General features: G+C 41.3%; 1 protein-coding gene across 1 annotated transcript in view; it reads left to right on the top strand.

The window, feature by feature from the left end:
* The window catches only part of LOC142296516 (CD109 antigen-like), a 474,860-nt gene that overhangs the window by 176,382 nt on the left and 279,276 nt on the right, over window positions 1-19,202 (top strand). Inside the window, exons 8-9 of the mRNA XM_075340204.1 lie at window positions 7,512-7,608; window positions 16,850-16,985. Coding sequence (XP_075196319.1) covers window positions 7,512-7,608; window positions 16,850-16,985 — 233 coding nt within the window. The remainder of the gene's footprint in view (window positions 1-7,511; window positions 7,609-16,849; window positions 16,986-19,202) is intronic.

Here is a 19,202-nt window from a genome sequence, read left to right as displayed (position 1 = left end):
GCTGTGTTTTTAAAAGAAGCCAAGATGAACAGAGCTGGGATCAGGAAAGACTTTGCTACCTACCCTGGTGTCATCCTGGGGACGGTTAATTATGGCGTATTTTTGAATGTGCTTGATGCAAATCTAGCTGTGAAGTGTACAACTAGGGCACAAGTGCTGCCACTGAATGGGTGGGTGTGTGTGGGGCACCATTTTTGGAAAAAAAGGGAGACTCCACTTGGAGTAACCCTTGCTTACATTGTTTTTAAAAGAAGCCAAGATGAACAAGTCATGGTTCAGCAAAGACTTTATCTACCTACCCTGGTGTCATCCTGGGGACGGTTAATTATGGCGTATTTTTGAATGTGCTTGATGCAAATCTAGCTGTGAAGTGTACAACTAGGGCACAAGTGCTGCCACTGAATGTGTGGGTGTGTGTGGGGCACAATTTTTGGAAAAAAAGGGAGACTCCGCTTGGAGTAACCCTTGCTTACATTGTTTTTAAAAGAAGCCAAGATGAACAAGTCATGGTTCAGCAAAGACTTTATCTACCTACCCCGGTGTCATCCTGGGGACGGTTAATTATGGCGTATTTTTGAATGTGCTTGATGCAAATCAAAACATCCTGTTTGCAACTAGGGCCCAAGTGCTGCCACTGATGGGGTGGGTGTCTGTGTGGCCCAATTTTTGGAAAAAAGGGAGACTCCGCTTGGAGTAACCCTTGCTTGCTGTGTTTTTAAAAGAAGCCAAGATGAACAGAGCTGGGATCAGGAAAGACTTTGCTACCTACCCTGGTGTCATCCTGGGGACGGTTAATTATGGCGTATTTTTGAATGTGCTTGATGCAAATCTAGCTGTGAAGTGTACAACTAGGGCACAAGTGCTGCCACTGAATGGGTGGGTGTGTGTGGGGCACAATTTTTGGAAAAAAAGGGAGACTCCGCTTGGAGTAACCCTTGCTTACATTGTTTTTAAAAGAAGCCAAGATGAACAAGTCATGGTTCAGCAAAGACTTTATCTACCTACCCCGGTGTCATCCTGGGGACGGTTAATTATGGCGTATTTTTGAATGTGCTTGATGCAAATCAAAACATCCTGTTTGCAACTAGGGCCCAAGTGCTGCCACTGAATGGGTGGGTGTGTGTGGGGCACAATTTTTGGAAAAAAGGGAGACTCCGCTTGGAGTAACCCTTGCTTGCTGTGTTTTTAAAAGAAGCCAAGATGAACAGAGCTGGGATCAGGAAAGACTTTGCTACCTACCCTGGTGTCATCCTGGGGACGGTTAATTATGGCGTATTTTTGAATGTGCTTGATGCAAATCTAGCTGTGAAGTGTACAACTAGGGCACAAGTGCTGCCACTGAATGGGTGGGTGTGTGTGGGGCACAATTTTTGGAAAAAAAGGGAGACTCCGCTTGGAGTAACCCTTGCTTACATTGTTTTTAAAAGAAGCCAAGATGAACAAGTCATGGTTCTGCAAAGATTTTATCTACCTACCCCGGTGTCATGCTGGGGACGGTTAATTATGGCGTATTTTTGAATGTGCTTTATGCAAATCAAAACATCCTGTTTGCAACTAGAGCCCAAGTGCTGCCACTGATGGGGTGGGTGTCTGTGTGGCCCAATTTTTGGAAAAAAGGGAGACTCCGCTTGGAGTAACCCTTGCTTGCTGTGTTTTTAAAAGAAGCCAAGATGAACAGAGCTGGGATCAGGAAAGACTTTGCTACCTACCCTGGTGTCATCCTGGGGACGGTTAATTATGGCGTATTTTTGAATGTGCTTGATGCAAATCTAGCTGTGAAGTGTACAACTGGGGCACAAGTGCTGCCACTGAATGGGTGGGTGTGTGTGGGGCCCAATTTTTGGAAAAAAGGGAGACTCCGCTTGGAGTCACCTTGCGGTGTTTTACATGACTTTAGAAGGGCGTGCCATGCCTATATCTGTGTCTCCTCCTCTTTTTCCTTGTCCAGCTCTTTTGTTTTTGCATAAGTATATGTCCTTGTCACTTTCCCATGTGTTTGTGTTGTGTTGTGAGTTGTTTGTGACCTTTTGGACACCTTTGAGGGTGTTTTCTAGGTGTTTTTATGTGTTTGTGAATGCCTGCCATTGTTTCCTATGCAGTTCGAGTTCGGTTCGTCGAACGTTCGACGAGCCGAACTCGAACCTGACCTCCGTTCGGCGAACCGACCTCGAGCCGAACCGGGACCGGTTCGCTCATCTCTAGTCCCCAGCACAATCTATAAAGATTGTTCATAATCCGTCCGCACGTTGCTTTTTTGAGCGCAGTGATTTGCATGCTGAAATTTTGATCCAAATCGCTGCACTTAAAAAAGTAACATGTCACTTATTTGGTGCACTTTGGATGCAGCTCCCACTCTGTCTATGGGAGAGGCAGCATCCAGAGCGCATGAAATCGGCATCTATTCTGCAGACACACTAGATCCATTACACAGTGTTTCTGCAGCGATTTGAAGCGCAAATGCACTGCTAAATCACTGCAGATTTTTCAGCATGGACACTGCGCAATGTGCGCACATAGCCTTAAGGGGGCTTTACACGCAATGACATCGCTAATGAGATGTCGTTGGGGTCACGGAATTCATAACGCACATCCGGCCTCGTCAGTGACGTCGTTTGGTGTGAAATGTACGAACGACCGCTAACGATCCAAACTACTCACCACATCATTGCTCGTTGACACGTTGTTCAAATCCCAAATATCGTTGCTGGTGCAGGATGTAGGTTGTTCGTCATTCCTGAGGCAGCACACATCGCTACGTCTGACACCCCAGGAACAACGAACAACACCATACCTGCGTCCAACGGCAACGAGGTGGGTGTGTCTTTCCTTTGGCTGCTCTCCCCCCCTCCACTTCTATTGGCCGCCTGCTGTGTGACGTCACTGTGACGCCACACAAACTGCCCCCTTAGAAAAGAAGCAGTTCGCTGGCCACAGCGACGTCGCTAGGCAGGTAAGTACGTGTGACGGGGACTAACGATATTGTGCACCATGGGCAGCGATTTGCCCGTGACACACAAACGACGGTGCCGAGTGCTTTCATGAGCGACATCGCTCGCGATGTCACTGCGTGTAAAGCAGCCTTTAGGCTCCAGGGTCTGGAGCATAAAGATCCACTACACTTCCCGTCTTTTAAGTTGGGTAGTTCTGTTGATGCCCTTTCCTATGTTGGGGGATCTGCACCATGACTTGAAATCTCAATTGAGATAATTTATGACCCATCTTTTAAAAATGAAACCGAAGGGGAAGGGAGAGATGTTCACACCTAATTGTGGACTTATGCTGTGATATTCTGGCACATACCTATTGTGTCGTCTCCCCACAGGCAACAAGGGCATTTGATGACATAAATTACAAACTCTGTTTTGCATGTGTAGAATCCCTTAATAGGAAAACTCTGGCCTTTCTGTGGATAATAGACTTTGTCCCCTTTAGATACATTATTGCACTGGAGGCAATTTAGGCACTGGAATGTACCTCTCCATGGTGTACTAAGATAGGTCTGACTTGGTCAGATACATTTAGTGCTTAGGTCTCCTCTAATTAATTTATTGCTGAGATTAGGGGCCCTGTGGAAGCATGGAAGGAAAGAGCTTCGGAACTCTTTTATGCTCTGCTATCCTCGATTCAAGATGTGCCAAAGTGCACGTGTGAATTTATGAATCCTGTATGTATAGGGATGGAAGGTGTGTATGAAGGTTACACATTGATCAGTCATAGGTGTGACGATATGTGAGGTTAAATTCCTGTTCCTCCTCACTATGACTTGAGGATAGCCTCTTGCTCTCAACTTGGCATGCATTTCCTTAGGTCTGATACCTCTGGATATCTGTATATTTTTTTTATTGTCTACAAAGTTTCCCTTTTTAAAGAATTTCTTCTATGTTTTTTATGTAACATATCATTATGATTGATATTTTTATCTCTTTGCCCTATATTCTACATTTTCATACCTTATATGCAAATACTGGATATGTTGTTCTGTCCAATATGATGGCTACATTACCATGTTTAGAATTGTGTTTGATTTTGATTGCATTGTTTGTATATATGTTTTCTATGTATACTTATATACTAGACATACTTGTACATTTTCTTTATAGTGTTAGTTTTGATAAAGGTCAAGGTCCTGACCGAAATGTTAACCAACATTATTATTTTGGATTAAAGCACTTACTTTTTGCAAGCATACCTCTTTGTCAGAGTGCCAGATTTCATGACAATTGCATCAGTGATTCAGTCACACTGCCGTATTACTGCCCGAGGAACTCATCGCAATGCTGGGACCGGCCGACGGCGCTCCTCACCTGAGCGTGACAGCTGCATAGAAATACACGCTGGCATACTCAGGTCAAAAGAGCCACTGGCCAGTCTGGGCATTGCGATGCGATTCTCGAGCAATAATACAGCAGTGTGACTGAATCGCTGACGCCGTCACAGAGGAGTGGGCATGAATATTGACGGGGAAGAAGTTGAATATTATTTTGCAATTAAGACACGTTCCAATCACTGATGGCGGCACAGAGGAATGAGCGTGATTATGGGCGGGGAAAGGAGATAAATATTAATTTGCCATTAACACACATTCCAATCACCGATGCCAACACATAGGGATGGGTGAGATTATGAGAGGGGGAAGGAGGTAATTATTAATTTGTCAATAAGACACATTCCAATCAGTGATGCTGGCACAGAGGGTTGGGCGGAATTATGGGTGGGGGTAAAGGGGTGAAGATTAACCCCTTCACGACTGAGAATGTAACGATACATCCTAAATCATGAAGGGGTGATCACCACCGGCTACTGTGGTGAGCCGGTGGTGATACCCGCACATGTCGTGCTGATTTGAAATGTGACAGCGTGATTTAAATGCCCGCAGAGGGTAACGTACACTTACCCGCTGCCATCATAGCCCCTGTGACGTGATCACAGGGAGCCGATTTTTTCCATGGTAGCACAGGGTCATGTGATGACTCCTGTAGCCATCATAACTCACTTCCTGTTACAGCCAGTAAAGTGCTGCCAGTGACAGAAGACAAGCATTTCTTTTAGTCTGAGCTGTGCAGCTCTGATCAGGAGAAATGAATGAGCAATCAGACTGCTGATCCTTATAGTTCCCTAAGGGGACTTGTAAAATATAAAAAAATAAATAAAAAAATTTAAAAAATGTAAAAAAAAATTTGAAACCTAAAAGCTTAAATCATCCCTCATTTTTCCTGTTGAAAATTAAAGGGTTAAAAAATTTAAAAATATACACACATTCACCACATTCAGAAATGCGCAATCTATCAAAATGTAAAATCAATTAATCTGATCAGTAAACAACATAGCGGAAAAAAATTCCAAACTCCAAAATTTTTTGGTTGTTGCAAATTTTGCGCAAAATGCAATAACAGGCGATCAAAAAGTAGCAAATCTGCGCAAAAAAATGGTACCATTAAAAATGTCAACTCGAGATGCAAAAAATAAGCCATTACTGAGCCCCAGATCCCGAAAAGTGAGAACTGCACCACTTTTTTGGGATAAACCTCTGAATTTTTTTAACTCCTTACATAAAAATTAACCTATACATGTTTGGTATCTACGAGCTCGTACTAGCCTGTGGCATCACACGGATACATCAGTTTTACTATATAGAGAACACAATGATTAAAATACCCCCACAACAATCATGCAATTGCACTTTTTTTGCAATTTTTCCGCACTTGGAATTTTTTCCAGTACACTACATGGTAAAACGCATGGTTTCACTTAAAAGTAAAACTTGTCCAGCAATAAAATAAGTCCTTATATGGCAATATTGAGGGTAAAATAAAACAGGGGAGTAAATAGTAAAATGAAAGGAAGACCTTGGTACTCAATTCACACTGATTTTCACAGAGCTCTATTTAGGGTAAAAAATAGAGACATTCCTCATTGGGAAATTAAACAAAAAATCTTTGATGATGGTGTTCTATCATATCCAAAATTTCTGAAATAAATGTATTTGTTTCTAACTCCTGATTAAGGCAATATAGGCATAAAGGCATTTCTTTCTATATGTAGTGATATTGTCCTACTAGTCATTAATTTTGGCAAGACATTTTGGGCCCAATTGCCACATTTGCCTCTGTTTTTTTTTATTATTTTGTGACTTTTCTGTGCTTGAACCAAATTCAGCTTTCTATTTGTCTTTTTTATGTTCTCCATTTTATTTACTTTAGTTTGCCACTGTGGGTAAAGCTAAGGGTTTCCAGATGTTCTCGCCTGATTCATTATTTGCAACCCTTTAAAAAGTTTAAAAAAAAATCAGCAAATATATTACAGCTTTATACAGCAGGAATTTTTGAGACATTTTGACAAACATGAAACTTTTTGCCACAAGATAAAAAAAGGAAAAAGTGATATCAGAAAGCCCTAAATTGTCTTTTGTTCTTTCTTGAACTGGTTTTGTGACTTTTAAGATGTAGAAGTTGCACATTCCATAAAATATCTAAAAAATGGACCAAAATAACAGGCTGCCTAAAATTTTTCAGGAGTAAACTAAATTAAGTTTTGACAACATTTTGCAACTTTTTAAAACAGTATAATCTGTCTAATACATCTGGAAAAACCAGATAGACAGACAAATCTAATGAAACCACAAGAAACAAGTTGAAAAATGGCACAAAATCGTTTGATAAATTTATTGTAAATCAAAAAGTTACTAATTGATAGAACAAGCCCAATGTGTTTATGAGCTCAATCCTTCATACATTAAATAATCCAGATTCTGCTTTGGCCCTTGCTTTCGTCAATCACTAAATTTTCGTTCATGATATCATTTTATGTACTATGACAGCATTGATAAAAATTTGGAAACTACCGATCTTTCCTTCAGTAATGGAAATAATTGGATGTTATCACATGCTTTCACACTGGTACAAATGTATACATCTTGCTTCCTTGGACAGTACAATGTTCTTTTCCTAAAATAGTTATTTTGTACAAATTGTCACTATCTATTTTTCAATGTAAAGTGGTTGCAGATGTAAAAATAAGAGTTCCTTGAAAATAGTCATTACAAATGTTTCCTTAATTGGATTTCTACTCTTTACAGCATCCATAAGAAACTGAAGTAACATAAATGTTCTAATACACGTTTTTATAATTTATCCTGTCATTCATATTTAGAACTTCTAGTGTCTAATCTCTGTCTTCCACATATATCTAATTTAACGCACACAAAACCATCAATGGGCTCTTGTTTTAAGCACGTGTAGGTTTTTATAGCAAAGTGCAACTTTTATATTGCTACTTTATACATTATATATATATATATATATATATATATATATATACATATATATAATATAGTATCTATATATATATATATATATATATATATATATATATATATATATATATATATATATGTATATATATATATATATATATATATATATATATATATATATATATATGTTATAGTGTATATATATATATATATATTTTCTTATTTTTTTTTTTATTACAACATGTTTCATGTATTGTAGATATACCTATGGGATGCCAGTAAAAGGAAAGTTGACTATTACCTTACACTATCATTCATTTGATCGGAAGAAAAACAATATTACCAAACATTTTGAGGTATGTATGTTTACGTATTTCAAGCTATTAGTTAATATATTAATGATAAAAGCAATTGTTGATAACCATTAGGTATACAGAAACAAGATTCCAACATGTATTTCAGGTCAAAATAGCATCATGTGTTACTAAAACATAACCTTTAATTGGGGTTCTCTAAAATAGACAATACAAACAACAGTGATCTAACACCTATTTAAAACTGAAACTGATTCGGCCAACCAATTGAATATCAACAGGGCACGACCAATTTAATAGTTATTATTATTATTATTATTTATTATTATAGCGCCATTTATTCCATGGCGCTTTACAAGTGAAAGGGTATACGTACAACAATCATTAACAGTACATAACAGACTGGTACAGGAGGAGAGAGGACCCTGCCCGCGAGGGCTCACAGTCTACAGGAGGCGATTATCTGTCCACTCAAAAGCCAAAGAGCAGGAGATGGGTGAGATAAGGAAAATATGCACATCTGGACACTATACTTATTCACATAGATCAAACACTTGAATTTAGGCAAAGAACGGATCCATAAATATAAATATATTAGAAAGAACTCGGTACACATCAATTTATGGATCCGTTCTTTGCCTAAATTCAAGTGTTTGATCTATTTGAATATTTTCTTTATCTCACCAATCTCCTGCTCTTTGGCTTTTGAGTGGACAGACAATCCCCTCATAACTATGAAATTGGTCGTGCCCTGTTGATATTCAATTATTTTGGATGGCCGAATCAGTTTCAGCTTTAAATAGATGTTGGATCACTGTTGTTTGTATTGTCTATTTTAGAGAACCCCAATTAAAAGTTATGTTTTAGTTAATATATTAGTTAAAAGGTTATTGTTAAAATCACAAGTTATACGCTATAAGAGATAGATCAGGCCTTTGGAACGCCAAGAACAGAGCTCTGCAGCTCTATCCAGAATGGAGTGGCGATACACATGCTCTTCCTTCTCTCCATTCATTGTACGTGAATAGGACATCCAGATATAGCCCAGGACAATGCTTGACTATCTCCACATGACAGCTAAATTCCAGGACAGTCTATAAAAATACGACAAATTTTTGCTGCATCTGTAAAAAAAGTTTTAAGTTGTCCATGATTTTTTTGATGCTGTAGAAACTTATGCCAAATATTTTGACTATAATTATCATCCTTTAATGGGTTACTGCGAATTAAGCTGATTTCATCAAAACAGAATTATAGGTTGTAGACTTGTATCGCTTAAAATCATAGTGATTTATTATGGTTTTCCAATTTCGCAGTAAAAATATTGTCTGTCCAAGATTTTTTTAAAAGCCTTCCAGAAAAAGTAAATAGTCAAGTTGTCAACTCTATATTGCATTCTTGTGAAATGAGCAGGGATAGAGAATATGCACGTTCTCCATTCAATTCAAGACTGCAGGGCCCTGTTCTTAGGGTTTTAGTGTACCAATTTCAGGATCATTTTGGGTTCAATCGGTCAGACCCCAACTAATCAGCAAGTTATGACCCCATTCCACAATGTATAATACCCCCCAGTGACCCCAATGCAGTATGATGGCCTTGAGACAGCCCTCCATATAGCATACTGGCCTTATATACAGTATAATAGCACCCAAAGAACCCTTCACATTGTATAGTAACCCACACAGAGTGTAATGGACCCCACTAGCTCTCCAAACAGTATAATAGCCCCCATATATCCTCCAAAAACAATAATTACACCCACATAATCCTCCAACAGTCTAATGGCTGATGACTCCCACTTTGCTCTGCAAGCATTATAATGGTCCTCACATAGCCAACCAAACAGTCTAATAGCTTCCACATAGTCCTCCAATCAGTATAATGACCCTCACATAAACCCTAAAAGAGTAAAATGGCCCCCACATTGCCCTGGAAACTCTAAAATGGCCCTCACATAGCCCTGCAAATAATATAATGGATCCCACATTGATTTTCAAACAGTATAATGTCCCCCAGATAGCCTTCTAAACAGCATCATAGCCTCCACATAGCCCCATAAACTGTATGAGGACCACCACATAGTGCTCCAAATAGTGTATTAGATCCCACATAGCCCTCCAAAAGTATAATGGCCACCACATAACCCTCAATATAGTCAACTACTGTAATGGCCCCCACATATCCCTCCAAACAGTATAATTTTCTTCCACATAGTCCTCCAAACTGTATAATGGCCTTTACATAGCCCTGCAAACTGTATAATGACCCCCACATAGTTTTGAAAACTGTATAATGGCCCCAATATATCCCTTCAAGCTGTATATTGACCCTATGAAAAGTGCAATGGCACCCACATAGCTCTCCAAACAGTCTAAAGACTAAGTTCTCCTAAATAACCATCCAGTCATTACAATGGCCCCCACATAGCCCTCCAGTCTAATGGCTCCCACATATCCCTCCAAGCAGTATAATGACCCCCACATGGCCCCTCAAGCAGTTTAATGGCCCCCACACAGACCTTCAAAGAATATAATGGTTCCTGCATGGCTTCACAAACTGTATAATGGCACTCACATAGTCCTCCAAATAGTATAATGGATGCCACATAGCTCTGCAAACTGTATAATGACCACCATATTCCTCTCCAAACTGCATAATGGACCCTGCTTTATTCTTCTCCACAACTTTATCCCTGATCTGTCTGGTGTGTTTCTTGATTTTCATGATGCTATTTGATCCTTAAAGTTCTCAAACAAGTCTCTGAGGCCTTCACAGCACTGCTGTAGTTATGCTGACAACAAGTTACACACAGGTGGACTCAATTTACTATTTAGATCACTTGAGGCAATTGGTCACTCAGAATTTTATTTATGGGTATCAGGCTACAGGGGACTGAATACAAATGCACTTTACAATTTTCAGAACTATATTTTTAAAATATTTAGAAAACCATGTATAATTTCCATTACAATTCACAAATATTTGCTACTTTTTGTTGGTATATCACATAATATCTTAATATAATAGTTTTAAAATTTAGGGTGTAATGTGAAAAAATGTGCAAAAGTTCATGTGGTATGAATACTTTTTCAAGGCACTGTAAATAATATAGAAGTTCTCTTGCATACTACATTGAGAAAATAATGCCTCAGTGTAGATTTATTTTGTTTTGTTTCTGCCTTGACCTAGCTCAGCCTGTTAATGAATTATTAAACATGTTACAGGGACGAGCGAAAGGGGAACAATGTTTTGAGCTTTTGATATTCAGGCTTCATATCTCACCATTCACTACATCTTTGAGATTGAAACTACCTTCATTTTATAGATGATCATCTTGGCTATCTCATATAAAAATTTGACTTGCAACTATTTAGCATATAATTAGTTATGCAGATTCTTGACATATTACTGCATTGTTACAGTTTTGCTCCTGGGGTTTGAAAAAGAATATTTTTTCCTGTATGCTACAAATTACTACCTGTTCTCACATTCCCTAATAGCTCAGTGTTTTATTAGATTGATTCCCAAACGAAAAGTCACTAGTTTAAATCGAGAAGCAGCCGTGAAGGAAGATTTCCCAAGAAAAGAGAAATAGTATCATTCAACTCATCGATAGCTGTCTCTCAGCCAAGGAAATTGCCAAATTGTATCATGTAAGTGCCATGACAGTTGAAAGAATATGAAATGAATTCCATCCATTCAAAAGCCATGAGGTGGACGTCCAGGCAAAATATGGGCATCAAAAAGTCTGCTCATCAGAAGGTCTATCAGTTCTGGTGGAACAAACACAACAGTGGAGGTGGCTCATGTGCTTCGTAATAATGAGATCACAGACGTTCATGTAAGCACCATGCAATGGACGTTTCAAAAGTCTGGAATGGTTGCTAAACAAAGGTGAAGAAGCCTCGACTTCAATATCCTCATAAAAAGCCTCTGCTTGAGTTTGCAAAGTAGCATGAAAGGTGGACAGTAGAAGATTGGAAACAGGAGATTTGAAGTGATGAGATGAAAGTCGATAGATTAGGCACTGATGGGTGTGAATGGGTTTGCAAGAAATAATGGGAAAAGGGGCAAATGGATTAAACAATTAACCCTTTAGTGACGGAGCTAATTTTCACCTTAATGACCAGACCAAATTTTGCAATTCTGACCAGTGTCACTTCATGAGGTTATAACTCTGGAACGCTTCAACGGATCCCGGTGATTCTGAGATTGTTTTTTCGTCACATATTGGAATTCATGTTAGTACCAAATTTAGGACAATATTTTTTGTGTTTATTTATGAAAAAAATTGAATATTGGCAAAAATTTTGAAAATTTAGCAATTTTCAACTTTTGAATTTTTATACCGTTAAGCCAGAGATTTCTGTGACACAAAATAGTTAATAAATAACATTTCCCACATGTCTACTTTACATCAGCACAATTTTGGAAACAAAATTTTTTTTTGTTAGGAAGTTAGAGGGGTTCAAAGTTTATCAGCAATTTCTCATTTTTACATCAAAATTTACAAAACCAGTTTTTTAGGGACCACATCACATTTGAAGTGACTTCAATAGGCCTAGATGACAGAAAATACCCAAAAGTGACACCATTCTAAAAACTGCACCCCCCAAAGTACTCAAAACCACATTCAAGAAGTTTATTAACCCTTCAGGTGCTTCACATGAACAAAAGCAATGTGGAATGAAAAAAAGCAAAAATTAAATTTTACCTAAAAATGTTGCTCTAACCCAAATTTATTCACTTTTAGAAGAAATAACACAACAAAATGGACCTCAAAACTTGTTCCCCACTTTCTTATGAGCGCGCCGATACCCCACATGTGGTCAGAAACCTCTGTTTGGACAAATGGGAGGGCTCGGAACAGAAGGAGCAATATTTGAATTTTGGAAAGCAAATTTGGCTGAAATAGATTGCGGGCACCATGTTGCATTTACAGGTCCGCTAAGGTACCTAAACAGAAGAAATCCCTCACAAGTGACACCATTTTGGAAACTAGACCCCTCAAGGCTTCTATCTAGGGGTATAGTGAGCATTTTAGATCCACAGGTACTTCACAGATTTTGTTAACGTTACGTTGTCATATTGAAAATTTTAATAATTTTCTCAAAAATGTTGCTTTAGCATCAATTTTCTCACTTTTTCAGGAGGTAATTCCAAAAATTTGACCTCAAGGTTTGTTAACCACTTTTTTATGAGCGCGGTGATACCTCACATGTGGTCTGAAACCTTTGTTTGGACAAATGGGAGGGCTTGGAACGAAAGGAGCAATATTTGAATTTTAGAAAGGAAATTTGGCTGAAAAAGATTGCGGGCACCATGTCGCATTTGGAGGTCCCCTAAGGTACCTAAACAGCAGAAACCCCGCACAAGTGGCCCCATTTTGGAAACTAGGCCCCTCAAGGAATTTATCTAGATGTTTGGTGAGTACCCTGAACCCTCAGGTGCTTCACAGAATTTTATAACGTTGAGCCATGAAAAAAAAAAATAAAATTTTACCACAAAATTGTTATTTCAACCAGGTAGCTTTTTTTTTTACAAGAGTAAAAGGAAAAAATTCAGCATAACATTTATTGTGCAATTTCTCCTGAGTTTGGCGATACCTTATATGTGGTGGAAATCAACTGTTTGGGCGCATGGCAGGGCTCGGAAGGGAAGGAGTGCCATTTGACTGCAAAATTGGCTGGAATCAATAGCGGACGCCAGGTTGCATTTGGAGAGCCCCTGAGGTGCCTAAACAGTGGCGGTCCCCCACAAGTGACTTCATTCTGGAAACAAGACACCTCAAGGCTTTTATCAAGGTGTATAGTGAGCAGTTTGAATCCACGAGTACTTCACAGAATTTGATAAGCTTAGGTTGCCATATTGAAAATTTTCATTTTTTTCACAAAACTGTTGCTTTAGCATCAAATTTCTCACTTTTTCAAGAGACAACAACAAACCGTGGACCCCACAGGTTGTTATCCAATGTCTTATGAGCACAGGGATACCCCACATGTGGCCAAAAACCTCTGTTTGGATAAATGGGAGGGCTTGGAATGGAGGGAGCACCATTTGAATTCTGGAAAAGTTGAAATAAATTGCACGCACCATGTCACATTAGCAGGGCCCCTTGGGTACCTATACATCAGAAAACCCCCACAAGTGACCCCATTTTGGAAACTGGATTTTATTCAGGAGTATAGTAAGCATTTTGAATCCACAGGTACTTCACAAAAATGTTGCTGTAGCAACAAATGTCTCACTGTTAGGCTCTGTGGCCATGATCCAGCGACACGGCATCTAGTACACAGTGTCAGCCTCCTGCAGAGATGTGAGTGTTGTCCACGGGAGAACGTAGCTGCCCAAGCCCACGATTTGGGTTCAGGCCGCTGTGGAGCTCTATGCTACCTGCAGAGAACACTCATCTCCGCAGCATAAATTGACATGCTGAGGCTCGGGAAGCTGCGCCACAGGTCGGTTTATGCTGCGGAGAAAAGAAGCACATTGGGCATGGGATTTCTAAAAATCCTTCCACTGTGCTTCTACTACACAACGCAGCGTTATGGACACAGGGAAAACACTCTGCGCCCAAAACGCTGCAAACCCTGATTGTGGGCACACAGCGTAAAATGCTACAATGGATGAATGGATAGATGTCAAACAAATATAACGTCCCATTCCCCTGCATATTCTAAGCTGGCGCCCTTTAGTGCCTTTTCATGTGGCACTAAAGGGTGCCTAGCCTTGTATTTAGCCCCCCAAAAAATTAATAATTAAAATAAACGACGTGGGGTCCCCCCTATTTTTGATAGCCAGCTAGGGTAAAGCAGACAGCTGTAGCCTGCAAACCACAGCTGACAGCTTCACCTTGGCTGGTGATCAGTTTGGAGGGCTCCCCAGGCGTTTTTTAAAAAAAAAACAAAACGTGGGGTCCCCCCCAAATTAGATCACCAGCCAAGGTGAAGCGGACAGCTGGGGTCTGGTATTCTCAGGGTGGGAAGAGCCATGGTTATTGGACTCTTCCCAGCCTAAAAATAGCAGGCCGCAGCCGCCCCAGAAGTGGCGCATCCATTAGATGCGCCAATCCTGGCGCTTCGCCCCAGCTCATCCCGCGCCCTGGTGCGGTGGCAGACGGGGTAATATATGGGGTTGATACCAGCTGTAATGTCACCTGGCATCAAGCCCTGGGGTTAGTGATGTCACGGCATCTGAACAGATACCCGACATCACTAACCCAGTCAGTAATAGAAAAAAAAAAGACAAAAAAAAAATTTATTTGAAAAAACACTCCCCGAAACATTCCTCTTTTACCAATTTATTGAAAATAAAGAAATTCCGGTCGCTGTAATCCATTTTGGAGGTCCCGCGCCGACTCTGGATCTTCTAGAATATGGGGGGCACGTTCAGGGAACGTATCCCCCATTTTCTGGAAGAGCAAGCTCTCCATGAGCAGTGTGGGTGCAGTAATCTGAGAATACTGCACTCACACTGCCCCGGTCCAACCTAGGGCAGAGTGACCTGCAGTAACCTCATTCCAGAATATGAGGGGCACGCTCACAGAACGTACCCCCCATTTTCTGGAACAGCAGCCTCTCCATGTGAGGAGTGTGGCTGCAGATCACTGCACTCACCCTCCCCCGGTCCACAGTGGAGCCTGTGCATCAGCGACGTCAGCAGGATCCCTGCTTGCAGGGATCCAGCTGACAGCCGCTGTCTGCGCATGCGCCGCCAGCATTGAAGAAGGAGGCGGCGATCGCGGGCCCGGAGCGGCAGACAGGTAACGTATAACCGGGGGCTTGGGGGGGGGGTGACCTAGTGGGACCTGGGGACACCTTTCTGCCGCATGTGACGTGTCACATGCGGCAGAAAGAGCAGAATGAAGGCGGCCGCGCGCTGTGCGCCGCCATCTTCCACGCTCCGGAGGGGGGTGGTGGCTCTGGAGAACCGGAGGGGGCTCCGGTGACCAGAGGGCTCCGGTGGACCGGAGGAGGGGTCAGGGGGAGGACATTTCCCTCCGATCTGAAATGTTTGATCATTTCAGATCGGAGGGAAATGACTGCAGAGCCGGCGCCGGCGGCAGTTTTCTGTGCGCTTCGGCGCCATTTTGGATGTCCGGTGGGGGTAGGGGTGGGGGTGGGGGGACTCTCCGGTACCGGGGGCTTTGGGGGCACTAGGGGGTTAGATTTCTTTCTCATCTGACATGTTTGATCATGTCAGATGAAAAAGAAATCAGTTTTACCGGCCATTTCTTTTTTTTTCATGTGTTCGTCGGTATACGGTGTATACCGCCGATCACATGATCGGGGTCCAAAAAAAACACCCCGATTCATAATCTGGGGGGTCTCAGCTACCCCCGGTAGCTGAAACCCCCGAGATTTTCGGTCGCTGGGGGGCGCTACAGGGTTTTTTCGGGCCGCCGCTTTAAAGCGGCGGAACAGAATAAGTACCCTGTTTTGCCGCCGCTTTAAGTCGTACGGCCGTCGTTATGAGGTTAAAGGAACTATCAAGTTCAGTGAAGGAAGCCTGATGATTTGTGGTTGTTTCACAGCTAAAGGTGTTGTATACTTTACCAGGATCGATGATAGTCTCAATGTTGAGCTACAGTATATGTGAGTATCCTACAAGATAACTTACTTCATATACTCGAGTACTATGGGTTTGGAAAGGACAACAAAATTTTCCAGCAGGATAACTCAAAACATATGTGGAGATTGGCGAAGAAATGGTTCAATAAGAAATAGAGGTGCTGTATTGCCCCCACAGTCCCCAGACCTCAACCCAATCAAACACTTGTGGGTGGAGTTGAAGAAAAAGCTGCATACGTAGCCATTGACTTGATCAGTATGTACCAACATTAGAACCATGTAGTAGGGACCTGAGATCAGATTTTGGTCAAGACATGGTTGAATCTGATAAAGAGCATGCCCAGAAGGATTCAGCCAGTGCTGAAAGCCAATGGTGAATGTAGAAATAACAAAATAATAAAAATTTAAATTTAGATTTTTATTAGCAAAACAGTAACAATGCAGTGCCATGACAAAGATCTGCATAACTAATCATATGCTAAATAGTTTCAAGATTAATTTGCATATGAAAATGGGATAGCCAAGATGATTATCTCATGCTGAAAGCTGTAGTGGCAGTGAGATATGAAGCCTGAAAGTCAAAAGTTCAAACAATTGTTACCCTTTTGCTTGTCAGTTTACATTTTGTTCAATTATTTCTGAGTATAGTACATTTGAATTCAATTGTTATTTACATCTAGATTTATATCCTGATTTTTATTTTACACTTACAGATAAATGGTTTTTCCAAGTTTAGCTTTTCTGATTTAGACCTGAAAAAACTTATGAGATATGAAGACACACGTTCTGACACTTTAACTTTTGGTGGTCCAATTGATGTTGTCGCAGTTGTTAATGAGGATCTTACAGGTAAATTAATGGTATAAATTGAGTGTCTTGTATGAAACTACTGCCGAGATAAAAGTTGGGTAGAAAATGTTTATTTAAAGGTATAAACTGTCTCCACTCACTTGCATATCGAGAGTTCAGTCTGGGCCATTGATGTCACATCTACAAATATTTGTCAGCTTGCACACAGAAGCAGCAGTTATTAAGCACCTCTCCTAATGGGAAAGCTGCTCGATACTTCCTGCTTGCACACACAGTCTGGGAAATATTAGGTGAGTTATATATGCTATTCTATCGTGCAAAACGACAGAAATTTGTAGATTTGACAGCACACCTTACAACACAGAAATCCGAGGAGCCAGAATAACCCTTTGATGTCTCATAGTTCTAAGTCTGTAAGGAATAATAAACAAGACGGGCACTTACCAAAGTTGAAACAATTCTTCTTTAATTCAAGGGGTGTAGGTGTGTAGGGGGGTATGGGCACCAATTGGATGACGGCTGTTTCTCAAGGACTCATTGAAGCACTACAGGGCACAAAACGTCCGTCGTCCGCTTGGTGCCTGCACCCCACACCTTGTCTTCTACATGAAGAAATTAAAGAAGAATTGTTTCAACTTTGATGACTGCCCTTCTTGTTTCTTCCTTCAGAATGTGTATGATCTGCTGGATCCTTTTGAGGGTGAAGCACCACTAGCACAAGAAACGTTCACCTTGCACTACAGACCTCATGGCATTGTACAAGCAGAGAGAGAATCTTTGGTGAGGTCCTTGTTCCTTCTGTTTTTGGCACTGTGTCATAAGTCTTTTGGGCTTCAGGTTACTCAAAGAGGAGGAGGATCACTAATGCTGAAAACAGGAAAACACTGTATTGAATAAACTGCATAGCATCTAGGTTTAAAAACTTTCTCTTCATTAAGTATGATCTGGAAATTGTACATTTATTTGTAATTCTTAGGCTGTTGAATATCATTTTATATATATATGTGGCGCCCCTGACCCGGTCAGGCACCACTAAGTACTGCACCAATGCTGGGACAGTACTTCCAGGTAATCCTAAAGGCCAGAATGAGGTGTGTACGCACACACACATAGCAACCAGGTCTCCCACACCTTTAGAGGGGACCCTTGGGTAGTCTCCAGAGAGGGCTAGCCTTCAATCCTTTTCAAGGGGTGTAGTGGAGGGGCTTGGTGCTAAAGTGCAGAGGCTGTCAGGAAAAGAGTGGAGTGAGCCAATCTGGTATCGGTGAGCAGCGGTTGCTAAGGGATACGCGTGCTCACACTGATCAGACCCTGCACGGTGTAGTGACAGTTGGCGGGGGAGAACGGTCACCGGGTAGTAAGAAGAAGAAGTGCTCCTGGTGACTAGGTACGTACGGGCTACAGGTTCCTAGAGCAGACTCCAGTTTAACTATCTGCTAAACCTGCCGATGAGGGGAACTACAAGTACCTCACCAACCACACAGAGTCCGAGCCTCAGCAGCAACGCAGGGACCCATAAGGAGACAGAGCCTGAAACCATCTCACCTGGTCTATGCTGCCGGCAAAGGTCCAAATACAGGGGAGAAAAGGCAGTAGCGACTCCCTGGATAGACCCCCATGGTACTTCAAGTCAGGGGGTTATCCAAACACTAAGTGCTAGGAAGACTAACAGGTCACCCTCATACTGGCCCAAAGGAGCCCCTGGTCCTACCTGGTTCATCACAGCAACGCCCGGGTCAGCTCACAGCACCATCTGAGTGAGTAAAAACCAGTTAAAAGACTCTTGGACTCTGCCTGTGTTAATCCGAGACCTGTTACCTTACACACCTAAGCCCCTGGGGCCTGTCTCACTCACGGGAGACCACAACATCTGGCTGCAGACCCCATCAACCCAAGACACTCATAAAATCTGCAGTGGCGCTCATCCATATCCCTGACCGTAAGCCGTGAGTGGCGTCACGACACATTTACAAAATCTAACAGTACCTGTTGCCAGATTGAAGAAACCCTGTGGCGTCCCTGAAGCTGGAGCGACATCCCTGGGGCGACACATATAGGTGTCCTTGCTTAAACAGAGAACTATCATAATAGTGCAGAAGGTACTACTAAATTAAAATAGTCTAGTCTCACATTGGAAAGAAAGAACCCTGTTAAGGTCACCAGCCGATCCTGTACAAGGTGCTGGCCATTTGTTAAGTAGATTTTTGGTATGGATAATCAGAACATCACCTTTGGGGGAAAATGCACTATTACAGT

The sequence above is a fragment of the Anomaloglossus baeobatrachus genome, chromosome 3 (genome assembly GCF_048569485.1).
Source record: "Anomaloglossus baeobatrachus isolate aAnoBae1 chromosome 3, aAnoBae1.hap1, whole genome shotgun sequence".
In the NCBI taxonomy this organism is placed as follows: Eukaryota; Metazoa; Chordata; class Amphibia; order Anura; family Aromobatidae; genus Anomaloglossus; species Anomaloglossus baeobatrachus.
The sequence above is the reverse complement of the archived record's forward strand: the minus strand, read 5'-3'. Positions and strand labels throughout refer to the sequence as shown.